Source organism: Coregonus lavaretus, assembly GCF_964263955.1.
Source record: "Coregonus lavaretus genome assembly, chromosome: 31".
Classification (NCBI taxonomy): Eukaryota; Metazoa; Chordata; class Actinopteri; order Salmoniformes; family Salmonidae; genus Coregonus; species Coregonus lavaretus.
Window position 1 is genome coordinate 18,528,428 of NC_140018.1, and position 15,472 is coordinate 18,543,899.

General features: G+C 41.8%; 1 protein-coding gene across 4 annotated transcripts in view; it reads right to left on the reverse strand.

Moving 5' to 3' along the window:
• LOC311106540 (RAC-alpha serine/threonine-protein kinase-like) overlaps positions 1-15,261 on the reverse strand; it is a 36,073-nt gene extending 20,812 nt beyond the window's left edge. For all 4 annotated transcript variants that reach the window (XM_084148909.1, XM_084148908.1, XM_084148911.1 and 1 more), the window contains exon 1: positions 15,195-15,261. In XM_084148909.1, the coding sequence (XP_084005035.1) occupies positions 15,195-15,240 (46 nt within the window). In that variant the 5' untranslated portion in view covers positions 15,241-15,261. The remainder of the gene's footprint in view (positions 1-15,194) is intronic.
• Positions 15,262-15,472: the final 211 nt, after the last annotated feature.

The following is a 15,472-nucleotide window of genomic DNA, read 5'->3' on the forward strand; positions in this document are numbered from 1 at the left end:
GAACATCTCTAATTCAGAAGTGTCAGATAGAACCTTATGGCTCTGAAATATCAATCTGGGTTCAGCCTTAAGGTTCTATATGCGATTGCACCCCCTAAAAAAGATTTACAAATGTCTCTGGATTTTGATACTCTGCACTTTAGGTACCTTTAAAAAAAAGTTGAGGACCTTAATGGGTTATGAAAGAAGAATTGACTACAAAACAGTTCTGAGATCTGGGACGTGAAAACGTTGATGCTCAATATCTCAGAACTATGCTTTGCAGATAGAACCTTATAGTGCCAAGGCCACACAGAGGCCCAGAGATAATTACAGATGCCTATGATTATCTGAAGTACACCCCCCAAAAGGCCAATAGAATAAAGTGTCAGGTTTCCGTTAGGAAAATGTGGTGCCGAACATTTGACCAGCAGCATTTAAAATTTACTGGGCATTTGAGAAATTTACCAGACCCATATGCATTGGGTGTGTAACCTGATTAGGGCATCCACCCACAGTGTTAAGAATGAAAGAAATCACATTTAGATTATGGTAATTCATATGAACAGAACATGCAAGTCCAGGATGCAACGATGTGCGGTCCTTCTTACCGAATTCTGATGCGCACTTTGAAGGATGTTAGAATAACTGTCTACATGTACTTTTACTCAGCCAACAAAACAAGCAACGAACAGCAAAATCACTAGCCTACGTCAATAAAAACTCAGCAAAAAAAGAAACGTCCTTTCACTGTCAACTGCGTTTATTTTCAGCAAACTTAACATGTGTAAATATTTGTATGAACATAACAAGATTCAACAACTGAGACATAAACTGAACAAGTTCCACAGACATGTGACTAACAGAAATTGAATAATGTGTCCCTGAACAACGGTATCTGGTGTGGTCACCAGCTGCATTAAGTACTGCAGTGCATCTTCTCCTCATGGACTGCACCAGATTTGACAGTTCTTGCTGTGAGATGTTACCCCACTCTTCCACCAAGGCACCTGCAAGTTCCCGGACATTTCTGGGGGGAATGGCCCTAGCCCTCACCCTCCGATCCAACAGGTCCCAGACGTGCTCAATGGGATTGAGATCCGGGCTCGTCGCTGGCCATGGCAGAACACTGACATTCCTGTCTTGCAGGAAATCACGCACAGAACGAGCAGTATGGCTGGTGGCATTGTCATGCTGGAGGGTCATGTCAGGATGAGCCTGCAGGAAGGGTACCACATGAGGGAGGAGGATGTCTTCCCTGTAACACACAGCGTTGAGATTGCCTGCAATGACAACAAGCTCAGTTCGATGATGCTGTGACACACCGCCCCAGACCATGATGGACCCTCCACTTCCAAATCGATCCCACTCCAGAGTACAGGCCTCGGAGTAATGCTCATTCCTTCGACGATAAACGCAAATCCAACCATCACCCCTGGCGAGACAAAACCACGACTCGTCAGTGAAGAGCACTTTTTGCCAGTCCTGTCTGGTCCAGCGACGGTGGGTTTGTGCCCATAGGCGACGTTGTTGCCGGTGATGTCTGGTGAGGACCTGCCTTACAACAGGCCTATAAGCCCTCAGTCCAGTGCCTCTCAGCCTATTGTGGACAGTCTGAGCACTGATGGAGGGATTGTGCGTTCCTCGTGTAACTCTGGCAGTTGTTTTTGCCATCCTGTACCTGTCCCGCAGGTATGATGTTCGGATGTACCGATCCTGTGCAGGTGTTACACGTGGTCTGCCACTGCGAGGATGATCAGCTGTCCGTCCCGTCTCCCTGTAGCGCTGTCTTAGGCGTCTCACAGTACAGACATTGCAATTTATTGCCCTGCCCACATCTGCAGTCCTCATGCCTCCTTGCAGCATGCCTAAGGAACGTTCACGCAGATGAGCAGGGACCCTGGGCATCTTTCTTTTGGTGTTTTTCAGAGTCAGTAGAAAGGCCTCTAGTGTCCTAAGTTTTTATAACTGTGACCTTAATTGCCTACCGTCTGTAAGCTGTTAGTGTCTTAACGACCGTTCCACAGGTGCATGTTCATTAATTGTTTATGGTTCATTGAACAAGCACGGGAAACCGTGTTTAACCCCTTTACAATGAAGATCTGTGAAGTTATTTGGATTTTTAAGAATTATCTTTGAAAGACAGGGTCCTGAAAAAGGGACGTTTCTTTTTTTGCTGAGTTTACTATCCCCCCATAGTAGAAAAGTTTACCTATTCTATTGGTCAGCTTGTCGAGAAAGAAATAGCCTATTCCAAACACACTCTGGGATAGTTGTGAGAGGATGAGTGATGCAACAGATCAGAACATTTATCTTAAAACGCTGACAAACTATTATTTCTTCACATTATAAGCTCAGCAATACAGGGCAGTAGGCTACGCACAAATGTTTGTTCCATAATGCAATCAGCAGGAAAATGCAGTAGTCCAAAGGGCACCGCACATACGAGCGGTTTGATGGGACAGAGATGAAAATATTGAAAGAGGGGAGATCTAATATGCTACCACTCGCATGGGTTGCTAATATGACTAGGATTGTGCCTTTGGCTACTGGACAATGAAAGAAAGTTTATCTAAAATTGCCTCCACGGATATGGTCTGATTTTGGCTAGGCTTCTTTGAAGCAAGGTAAGACATGCCTCATATGTAGTAAAACATTCAGGTTTTAAACAATTAAGCATGTTTTCAAAATGAATACTGCCTTCAGCTCATTGCAAAGAGGTGTGTGGCGTGCTGATGAAGCCTTCCTTCTGTTGCCTATGCATTTGCTATTTGAGATGCTGTTGCAGCAGCTCTCACGCTGTCTGACAGATTCTCCACTCAAAGGCTCTGTATGCAGTACGCGTGTGATAAGATACATAACGAATATACTGTATACACGCCAATTTAATTCAACAAAATTATGCGTGTGCATGCGTGTGGCATGGACATGGGCCGGAAGGTGTTTTTACACAGCTAACAGCTACAGGTGCACAGGATTCTCCTAGGGCAAAGAGTGAGCTAATGAACAAGCTGTTGCCTTATAGACGGGTTAGCTGACAATGTCACAAAAACGATGCGCAGGTTTCAATGGGGCAGAAGTCCGTGGGTTGGGTTTCTGAACAGCTAACAACAATGACAAGAAGCTGCCATGTGGGGAATCGTAGGTGGCTCATTTCAGATCGTTGTATTTTGTTCTTGATACTATGTCTTGTTTTGGCTGATGTCACATCGATGCTAATATGGTTACGATTCGCTAGCTAGCTAACCAACAACTGTGCTCATTGTGCAAATGTATTGATGTTTTCAATAAACATTGTAGACTAAATATAGTTTACATGTTGTCAACAACCTAAGCCAACCTAGTCTGCTTTGTCTCATAGTTACGCATGTGTCGATTTTTTTGCTAAACAACCAACCTGTCTATAAAGACAACCCATCTCTGTATATTATATGTTGTTGCATGGGGCCCGTCTAGACTCACTTACCAATGCCACTCATCTCAAACCCATATCTTTACAAACACCACCTAGGCCTAGGGTTAAACTTTCGGTAATTTACCAAATTTATCAGAACTTTCTGTAATTTTGGTTATTAACTGGTAATCTATGGCACTCCACGATAACACTAGTCATTTATACTTGAACTTTTATAAAAATATATAGTAATCATTTGTTTAAATCTGTGTCCATCTTGTCCATGAGTTTCTAATGGACAGAACATATGATTCAAGAGAAAAGCCTAATCGAAAAAGCATCTAATCAACAATGGCATTATTTTCAATTAACTCTGCAACTCTTCCAACTATTTACTTTTTCACAACTGCCACCAGTTTGGCACCAAAACATTTACAACAAAGAGATATGGACAGTCATATTTTTATTTAATTTTTATAAATAAAAGTATATTTCATGCTGAAACCCTCATGTTAAACAGCAATGGTATTCACTAAATTGATTGTTTATATTTTAGGATAATGTTTTACAGCTTTGTCATCCTATATTTAATAAAAAAATCTTATTTGATTATTTTACATGTGATAAGGCCACAGAGGGCCGGAGATAATTAGACGCGTGATTATCTGAAGTACCCCAAAAGGCCACTAAAATGTAATGTGATAAAATTACTGTTAGCAGTAATATACTCACCCTACATCGGTCTGAAAATATATTTTAATGTGCATGTGTTTAGTGGGTCTGTGAGCATGTACTGTGAGTACCTGTGCCCACTGGACAGCTAGAGACACTAAAGGACAATGATTTCCATTGACGGAACTGGACAGGTGAACACAAATCAATCCATATGCCTCCACCCTAATGTCAGATCAGTGCATTCGAGGTAAAGGCGAAGAAGACACAGTATACAATTGAGATTAACACTAATAATGAATAAATCATTGATAGCTACCCAAGCAGGCAGGAAGTCAGTGGCTAAGCCCAGTGGTGCAGTTACAGGGAAGATAAAAGATGCCAGTGCAGTCTGGGTTAAGAGGAGGATGTGGTTTCAAAAAAGGAACTGTGTGGCTTATAATAAGAATCCACTTCGTCCTCCCGCCCGTCTGGTTGTCTTAGGCAGTCTCTTCTAAAAGAGGAGTCGAACACATGTAAACTATTGCGGTGTATGCATGTAGATAGCTAGAAAATAAGCAACTTAAACTAAACAAGCACCTTTATTGGCGAAGCAATCAATCTATGTATGCATATTGTGTGCTTACACTTTGTTAATATCACTCTGAAAAAAGTATTACATGTAAGTTGATTGTGAGCAGAATGAATGAGGGTAGACCCGCACACTTCCTGTCTTTAAGAAAGACAAGTCAAAACAGCAGTCAGATGTCAGACCCGTCTCTGGCCTTTTCCATTCAAACACAAGCAACAGTGCTCCAGTAGTCTTCTAGTCAGTGGTCCCATTTGCAAGCATCTATGAGCCTTATGCTAGGCCTTGTTAACACAAGGCGGTACAGTAAGTGCTGTTTGTGTATGTTTGATAACTCAGCACACATTTCTCATGCACATGTAAGTGTTGAGAGGAGCCATCACCACAAGTATGTCTCAGCCTTGCAGCCACTCCTCAAGATGCCTCAACTCACCCCATAGTGAGTTCAACCACACTGGGTCTGAGGAGGTTTTTGGGTGAGGATGGCCTGGCTGACACAACCATGGCCACCCCCAACCTCCTCCATCCATCTCACCAAACTAACTGCCAATCTCCACAGACAGATCCTGGTGTACCCATCTCTGCAACGTTCGCGAATGGAATGCTTTGATAAGGCAAGAGCGGCACACCATCGCAAGCCACACAGCCGCAGGGTAAAGGGTGTGGTCTGCTGCCTGCAACATGGGTGTGGCTACTTCGACTAGCCGTGAGGCTAGCCTCGCCATTTCAGGGACAAACCAGCGGCCAGGATAACTAAACAGAATTTAGGCTAAAGCTGGGATTTAAGAATACGTCTTTCCAGTGGTGATTTTCGAGTCACATCCAAACCATCTTGTTCTCCTACATCTTGTTTGACTCAGTTGATTGGAACCGGAGGACTCCTAGCCATGTTGAGAGTTCCAGGGAATCCAGATGTTTTTCCTCAGAGCAGGCTTTTCCAGTGGGTGACTAACTCCTTGGCTCAGGCCCCTGCCATGTTTCAACGTGAAAATAATCACAGGGAGGTTGTCCGAGCATCCATCCGTGGCTTTGATTATCCATGGAATAGTGGGAAAGTCCACGCTCTGTCTGCAGTGACGGAACCAATCCCATAAGAGAACACCTTTGAATGCCATCCAGTAAATCTTGTGTACTTGACTCACCTCACACTAAAATATAGCCCTATTTGACGGAAGCAAGACACCTGACATAAATAGGGTCATTCAAGCAAAATGTATACACCTAATTTCCAGTACATACAAATCAGTTCAGCATGTCAACCATACAGACGAGACATGACTGTTGGCATGCTTGGCCTGTTTAAATTAGGTGGCTGGCATACAGTGCTTTAACGAGCATGACCCTCCTCAGTGTTTCCCCTATATTAATTTAGCAGCGCCAGGCTGCCGCTGCTAAATCGTAGGCACCACTCCCAAAGAATATACATTTTTAAGAAAATGATATTCAAGAGATGGTAAAAGGTTTTCAGTGTTAACTTAAACGACTAAAACCAGATATGAAGTACATAGAAAAGATAATAGCTATCTAATTATAAGATAATCTTTGAGAACTAACAAACACCAAAATAAAAAGTACCAAGTCAGGGAGAATCTAAAATTCCAAGAAAGTCATGGCATTGATTTTTTGAGTCACTCAGATAGCATAAGAACACTGCATAAGCCATGGCAAAATGTGTAGCATTGCAGGAAACTACACCTAACAAAAATATGAAACGCAACACGTAAAGTGTTGGTCCCATGTTACATGAGCTGAAATAAAAGATCCCAGAAACATATAAAGCTTATTTCTCTCAAATATGGTGATTTTATTTATTTTTTTACATCCCTGCTGGTGAGCATTTCTACTTTGCCAAGACATGACACACCTGTCAGGTAGATGGATTATCAAGAAGCTGATTAAACAGAATGATCATTACACAGGTGCACCTTGTGCTGGGGACAATAAAAGAGCACTATAAAATGTGCCGTTTTGTCACAAAACACAATGCCACAGATGTCTCAAGTTGAGGGAGCGTGCATTTGGCATGCTGACTGCAGAAATGTCCACCAGCGCTGTTGCCAGAGAATTGAATGTTTATTTCTCTACCATAAGCCGCCGTTTTAGAGAATGTGGCAGTACGTCTAAGCGGCCTCGCAAACGCTGACCACGTGTATGGCACCGTGTGGGCGAGCGGTTTGCTGATGTCAACGTTGTGAACAGAGTACCCCATGGTGGCGGTGGGGTTATGGTATGGGCAGGCATAAGCTACAGACAACGAACACAATTGCATTTTATCAATGGCAATTTGAATGCACAGAGATAGTGCCATTCATCCACCGCCATCACCTCATGTTTCAGCATGATAATGCACAGCCCCATGTCGCAAGGATCTGTACACAATTCCTGGAAGCTGAAAATGTCCCAGTTCTTCCATGGCCTGAATACTCAGACATGTCACCCATTGAGCATGTTTGGGATGCTCTGGATCAACGTGTACGACAGCGTGTTCCAGTTCCCGCTAATATCTAGCAACTTCGCACAGCCATTTAAGAGGAGTGGGACAACATTCCACAATCAACAGCCTGATCAGCTCTATGTGATGGAAATGTCGTGCTGCATGAGGCAAATGGTGGTCACACCAGATACTGACTGGTTTTCCGATCCTCGCCAAAGGGCTGTGGGGGTCATGAAATTGTGTCAGCTGGTGATAGTCAAGCAAATAACTGCCGGTCTCACGGTAATTGACCGGTAATTAGCATAAACACGTTTAGCATCTTCTGGCTTCCACGCATAGCCTACAAGCTACTGACGCAGACCTTTGGAACATCTACATTTTAAAAAGTCCAATAAATACATTTAATATAGCCTACACCATCACAATAAATCCATTATTTATTTTAGACATGTCTAAAGTAACATGATATAAAGAAAATGTAGTCTATTTCAGAAGAACAGAATAGCATACTCTGAGTTGTCCTTATGTTAGGCCATGATATGGCTATGCCATATGGCTGTGGGCTACACTAGTTCATTTAGCAGACAAGATTTGCTTAGAATTCCGTGACATTTTTAAAATAATTTTATAGTATGAAGAATACAATAGAACAGAGCTTAATAAAATAGAAAGGATATTTTTTCCAAACGATTTCAAAAGAAGTGCGCATGTGGCTATTCTGTGTTGAGCGGTTAACAAATAAACTAGTCCTATATACTTCATTTAGAGTTATTTATGCAACTTTAGTTGTGATACAAACGTTGGGCTATATGTTTTGATTTTTAATACATTCTAAGGCTGCATGATGGGACTGAAAATGGGATTTGAAAAAATGATGGAATTTGAAAAAAGTCGCAAGCTGCACACACTTCATCAGTCTCTCATTCACATTTTGACAAGCACTTGATAATCTTCTCACCATGCCTCAAATTTCCCGGCAGCAACCCCCTTGCGTGGCCGTAATGCCCCCTAAAAAAATTAAGTGGCTGTTGTGCCCTTTGGCTGCCGTGCTCTGAAGCACCTCTCACTCACATGGCTCTCTCAGATGTAGCCAATGCCCGTCACGTGATCGGGTCCTTTTCACAGGCATTTCAGCTAAGAAGTAGGCTACAAGTGAATGAAGACCGACACATTGGGGACGCAACTGTGCACGTTCCGCTTATCGAATTCCGAGGCGCATATTGAAGATGTTAGAATTGTCCACATTTAGCCTACTTTTCATCATCCAACAAGTTGAGTAAGCTTAACGAACAGCAAAAGCACTAGCCAATCTACTATCCCCCATTGTACAAAAGTTAACCTATTCTATTGGTCAACTTGTCCTTCTGTGCAATAAATAAATATTCCAAAACATACTCTGGGACAGTTGTGGGATGCAATAGAGTCCAAATTAATACAACCACAAAAAAACTTTTAAAAGCAATGAGGCTTAAAATGTTGATAAACTATTAGGCTATTTTTTCACATTATAAGCGCAGCAACACGCACATGGCAGTAGGCTATGAGCGCGAATGTTCCAAAATGCAATCAATTAGCGTGAAAAAAGCTGTTCTCGAAAGTGACAGCAAATGCGATTATGCATGTAATGTTTTATTATAAAGGTGCATTTTTATGGTGAAAATTATCTTCCCCAAACTTGAAACTCAAGCGCAGCCTATGTACAGTGGGGAGAACAAGTATTTTTATTTATTTTTTTTGGGGGGGGGGGGATCAGCTTAATATTGCAGATAGATTGCATCTTCTATCAATGTAATTGTCTGCATCACTTCCAATCCCCCATGTTTTTTTATATATACTCCCCTTTATTACTTTTCAACCCCGCCATCCTTTCCCTACTTGGAGTTAATTAGTGAACAACAATGTCCAGGCCTCTACTTCCGGTCTATACTTACTATCTACACCTTATGGACACAGTTAATTTTACAATAATTCTATTTTATATATATATATTTTGCTCCTGAACTACTTCTACTCTCAACCTCTCCGATCATTTTCATGATGTCCATCCGGTTTGCTTCTATATGCCATATCTTTCTAACTCTGCTCTTTCCCAAAAGCTCCCAACATACAACCTATATACTTATTATGGACACAGTATGCTTACATTATTAGCCATCTTTGTTATTATTTGTTGTTATTTGTTATTAGTCCCATCCTTCAACTCTATTCAATACCTCCCATCTATCTCTTAACACCATCCATTTAGGATTTCTATTTGCCATATATATTTCAACCGTACTGTGATGTTGATGAGAACAAGTATTTGATACACTGCCGATTTTGCAGGTTTTCCTACTTACAAAGCATGTAGAGGTCTGTAATTTTTATAATAGATACACTTCAACTGTGAGAGATGGAATCTAAAAAAAATCCAGAAAATCACATTGTATGATTTTTAAGTAATTAATTTGCATTTTATTGCATGACATAAGCATTTGATACATCAGAAAAGCAGAACTTAATATTTGGTACAGAAACCTTTGTTTGCAATTACAGAGATCATACGTTTCCTGTAGGTCTTGACCAGGTTTGCACACACTGCAGCAGGGATTTTGGCCCACTCCTCCATACAGACCTTCTCCAGATCCTTCAGGTTTCGGGGCTGTCGCTGGGCAATACGGACTTTCAGCTCCCTCCAAAGATTTTCTATTGGGTTCAGGTCTGGAGACTGGCTAGGCCACTCCAGGACCTTGAGACGCTTCTTACGGAGCCACTCCTTAGTTGCCCTGGCTGTGTGTTTCGGGTCGTTGTCATGCTGGAAGACCCAGCCACGACCCATCTTCAATGCTCTTACTGAGGGAAGGAGGTTGTTGGCCAAGATCTCGCGATACATGGCCCCATCCATCCTCCCCTCAATACGGTGCAGTCGTCCTGTCCCCTTTGCAGAAAAGCATCCCCAAAAGAATGATGTTTCCACCTCCATGCTTCACGGTTGGGATGGTGTTCTTGGGGTTGTACTCATCCTTCTTCCTCCAAACACGGCTAGTGGAGTTTAGACCAAAAAGCTCTATTTTTGTCTCATCAGACCACATGACCTTCTCCCATTCCTCCTCTGGATCATCCAGATGGTCATTGGCAAACTTCAGACGGGCCTGGACATGCGCTGGCTTGAGCAGGGGGACCTTGCGTGCGCTGCAGGATTTTAATCCATGACGGCATAGTGTGTTACTAATGGTTTTCTTTGAGACTGTGGTCCCAGCTCTCTTCAGGTCATTGACCAGGTCCTGCCGTGTAGTTCTGGGCTGATCCCTCACCGTCCTCATGATCATTGATGCCCCACGAGGTGAGATCTTGCATGGAGCCCCAGACCGAGGATGATTGACCGTCATCTTGAACTTCTTCCATTTTCTAATAATTGCGCCAACAGTTGTTGCCTTCTTACCAAGCTGCTTGCCTATTGTCCTGTTGCCCATCCCAGCCTTGTGCAGGTCTACAATTTTATCCCTGATGTCCTTACACAGCTCTCTGGTCTTGGCCATTGTGGAGAGGTTGGAGTCTGTTTGATTGAGTGTGTGGACAGGTGTCTTTTATACAGGTAACGAGTTCAAACAGGTGCAGTTAATACAGGTAATGAGTGGAGAACAGGAGGGCTTCTTAAAGAAAAACTAACAGGTCTGTGAGAGCCGGAATTCTTACTGGTTGGTAGGTGATCAAATACTTATGTTATGCAATAAAATGCAAATTAATTACTTAAATCATAATGTGATTTTCTGGATTTTTGTTTTAGATGCCGTCTCTCACAGTTGAAGTGTACCTATGATAAAAATTACAGACCTCTACATGCTTTGTAAGTAGAAAAACCTGCAAAATCGGCAGTGTATCAAATACTTGTTCTCCCCACTGTATGTGTTTTAATCAAATCAACTATATGTACTGAGCTTGTCTGATGCTTTAAGCAAACTGATAAAATAATTTAGACAAATGATTAGAGGGAGTCCGACCACAATTGATTTGATTGTGCTGGGCCTGGCTGACTTGCTACGCTGTGTAAAATAAAAATAAAATCCCTAATTTGTTTAGAAAAACATTCCCTATTCCCTCAACATTTTAGTCATTTAGCAGACGCTCTTATTCAGAGCAACTTACAGTTAGTGAGTGCATACATTTTCATACTGGCCCCCCCATGGGATACGAACCCACAACCCTGGCGTTGCAAGCGCCATGCTCTACCAACTGAGCTACAGGGGCCTCAACCCTTGCTCTCTTTATGTGACACATGTATGCATCGCATGCATGTGACCAATAGGGCCTGACCTATAGCATATTATAATCACATCAATAAATTGGTAATAAACTCTGAACAGCGTAACACTTGACAGCAAAATGGATGCAGAGGACGTGACAAATAAACTCGAAATGGGGGAATGTTTATTGGTTGCTCAGGAGGTAAAGGGGTAGTCAGATGTGTGGAATGAATTTGACTAGTTGTGGAAAATACTGGAGATCAAGAAAAAGGTAAGGAGCAAGCGCTGCGTGCATATTATGTGTGCCGAACGTGTGCAGTTAGATTACAATATACGTTTTCTGACCATTTGGAACAAAGTAAACACTAAATAAATTATAAGCGTACCAGAGTCTGTTGTAAAGCCTTTATTACAGCAAAGAATAAAAAACTGTCACATAGCACTACTGGGTGATCTGAAAAGTCATAGTCAATTGATCAATAATATTATAATACTTTTAGCAAAAATGTTTATTTTCAATTTACAATCTGTAGAAACAATGAGAATAGAAGGGTTCAGAACTTTTGTGAAACATCACAGTACAGTTGAAAAATATATGGCAAATATAAATCCAATATGGATGGTGTTAAGAGTTAGATGGGAGGTGTTGAATGGAGCTGAAGGATGGACTAATAACTAACAGGATAACTAATGTAAAGCATACTGTGTCCATGATAAGTATATAGGTTATAGGTTGAGAGCTTTTGTGAAACTGCACAGTTAGAAAGAAATGGCATATCGGATGGACATCATGAAAATGATCAGAGAGGTTGAGGAAGTTCAGGAGTAAAAACAAACAAAATAGAATTCTTGTAAAATGGACTGTGTCCATAAAATGTATATAGTATGTATAAGCTGGAAGTAGAGGCCTAAGTGTTGTTGTTCACTAGTTTACTCCAATTAGGGGAGGGGTGGTGGGGTTGGAAAGTAATAAAGGGAATTATATTTTTTTAAAGGATAGATAGAGATAGATATTTGCAGGGGGAAAAAACATGGGGGATTGGAAGTGATGCAGACAATTACATTGATGGTTACAATCTATCTGCAATATTAAAGCTGATCTACCCCTTTAAAAAATATATATATATTTTTTTTAAACTGTCACATTAATTTGTGAAGCAAATTAGAGAAATGGAATGGTTTCGGCCTATTTATTGTTTACGCACATTATTAAATGTTATTTTAAAATCAAAAATGCTTGATTGCATTTCAAATCATGAATGACTCCTATGCTGTGTGATGACTTGAACGAATAAATGATTGATTGAAAAAGTAGCCTATATAAGAATTTAAATTATAGGCCGAAGTTACGGTATTAAGACTAAACAGGATGCGCTCTTAGGCCTACAGCTCGATTGTGATTATACAAGGATGCTATACTAAACCTACTAATGATAATGGCATTACTCATTATTATAATGATGGTCATAATAATAACAATAAGAAGGAGATCAGGGAAAAATGAGCGTTATTATAATAAATATAATCTGACAATTTGGAACAGTGTAAACACTAAATAAATTATAAATTATAACTAATACCAGAGGGTCTAACGAGGAAAAGTGAAAAGCCTTTATTACAGCATATCAAAGATTAAAACAGCAGAATTTGAGTAATTGTTTATCCAACATGTTGTGGTTACCTGAGGCTTGGTGCTCACAGAATCAGTAGGCTATTAAACAAACACTCAAACAGAATCGGTCTTATTTCTGTCGATATGATTTATAAAGCCAGGCACATTTAAACGAACAGTTAGGCTATTGATTATAGACCTAATTAAGTTGGGGTTTCCGCTCTCTCCTCACCTTTCTTCGACAATTAAGGCAAGGGCTGTTCTCTCGTCTCCTAACTGTGCTGCTGCCTCCGCCGCATTGTTCTCAACACCAATATGCTGGTTAACTTTGCTATTATGCACATAGCAACATGGTCTAGGAAAAGGCGCCAATTCAACAGCGCACTGATGTGTTTCAGATCCGCAGACAGTGACCACTATCCAACGTGGAAGAAAGCGCATGTTATAAAATAATATAAATTGTTATTTGTGATGCAACATTGTTCTTACCTAATATAACCACATAAAATTTCAGTAGCAAATGTCTTCGACTGATTGACTGTGCCATCCCCATGGATCAGTCCACTCAGACAGGCACGAATCAGACAGGTGTCTTGTACACCATTATTATTATAATACAATTTTTGCTACTGCTCGACTAAAATAAATCTTGGCCGACCAACAGCCTATCGACCAAACAATCCACCAGTCGACTAAATGGGGTCAGCCCTAATATAATTGCAAGTAATTAGCTTTAAAACAGCTACATTTAGTCTCTGCGGCCAAGAGGAGGACCTCTAAACTTTTGGATGGTTGCCGCGCTATTGGGCACACCCACTACCACGCCCTTTACGGTAACTTTGCCACCACTACTGAAAAAAATCCTAGGGGAAACACTGCTGCTAACCAAAATGTGTTGTATGATGTTTGAGAGAGTGACAGGTGGGCAAAATCCACCCTGAGCAGAAAGTGCCTGACAGAACCACTCTGCAGCCTTCATAGTTTCCCATGGGTGATGTCACCATGGTCATGTCGAGAGAGAAAAAAACATCACTCCCCAAATCCCTTGTGGACAAAACAGGCTCGCCGCCACACTAAGCGGCACAAATCCAGCGACGGCTGCCTTCCTTTTGATCAGGGCCCTGAGCCATTCCGGGTGGTGTCTGTCTGCATAGCTGAACTGGGATGACCCCCAAACTCCTAGCCACGGCGCTACACTGTCCGACTGGCCAAGGCTGGAGGGAGGGAGGGGGGAGGACTCTCTAGTAAAAACCCAATGGCCTTGCAAACTCCGACCGTCCAGCTTCGACAGTTTTTGTAGTAGGAGTTTTGCCGCTGCAGTCCTCAGCCACACTCTAATCCCTGCTCCATTGCTCCCCCTGGCTTTTCCAGAAAGTTGGCCTCGGTGGTTGAGCTGGATGTTGTATACAACTCAATATAAAAATTAGCTATAAAATACATTGGAGAGTCTGTAAAATATATTCTATACAGTATAGGCTATCATAGAAGATTTCATTTGTGAAAAACATAGTTTGTCATTGTTTCAATCTGGTCCTCCTCGTGGCTACAGCTGTGTCGAGGCGAAGACGGCGTACGCTGGCGACAGTTAGTTCATTCAGTGGGGGGTGTCATTCTCTTTGTTTATAGAACACGGAAAGGGTCAAAGGTGAAGCAGGTGTGAGTGGAAAACAAACACGCCGATTCCAGACAGGTCCGGAAAACATGCACATGGAATGGCCTGGGTCACAGCAGAGACCCAGAGTTCAATCTAAACACAGACTAATCCAAAACAAGAGAAAGGTTGAAAAACAACGCTTTAAAGTTAAATGATTGCCTATTTCTGTGGAAAAAAATGCAGAAATGTTTTACCCATAACAACATTTCTCATCATCAGCTTCAACAAATGTCCTGATATAACCTCTACGTGTGTGTGTACACTAACAGTTATGAGGATGTATTCACAGGCCTTAGGTGTCGGGAAACACATTTTTATGGACCATGAACATTCATAGAGGCCATAAACATACTTTAGAACAGTAAACTTTCTTATAAAACGTAAACATTCTTGGGGACCGTAAACATTGCATCACTTGCATTGTAGACCTGGTTATCTGTGAATGGAGCTGAAACAGGAAGCATTCTCAGAAATGTGTGATACTGGGGCGACCTTATCTGCCCTTTTATCTCAAAAGACAACAGGTTGGCTAATTGAAAAGCATGCAAACATAACCAGAAAAAGCAACTACAAAATCTACACTTATTTCATAGCAGGACAGAGGGTATTCCAAAGCCTTAGGTAAGAGGGTGGTGGAGATGGAGGGAAGAAGTATTACCTCGTTTGTGAAGCCATCCCTCCTTCACAATGACTACGTCACCCATGGTGGCCTGCGGAGGAATGGGGAGAAGGGGGGGGGGGGGGGGGGGGGGGGGGGGGGGGGGGGGTCTGTCCGCTGAGGGGGTCCCACAGAAGGAGGCGTCACTCTGGTCCCCTTCACTCAAATCAGGAGCGGTATAGTGCTGGGGCAGGTTTCAGCCAGCACTGTTTACCTATTGGTGGTTAAAAGAAACCTAGTTAAAATCCAGCAAATTATACATTCTTCAGTACAGCAAA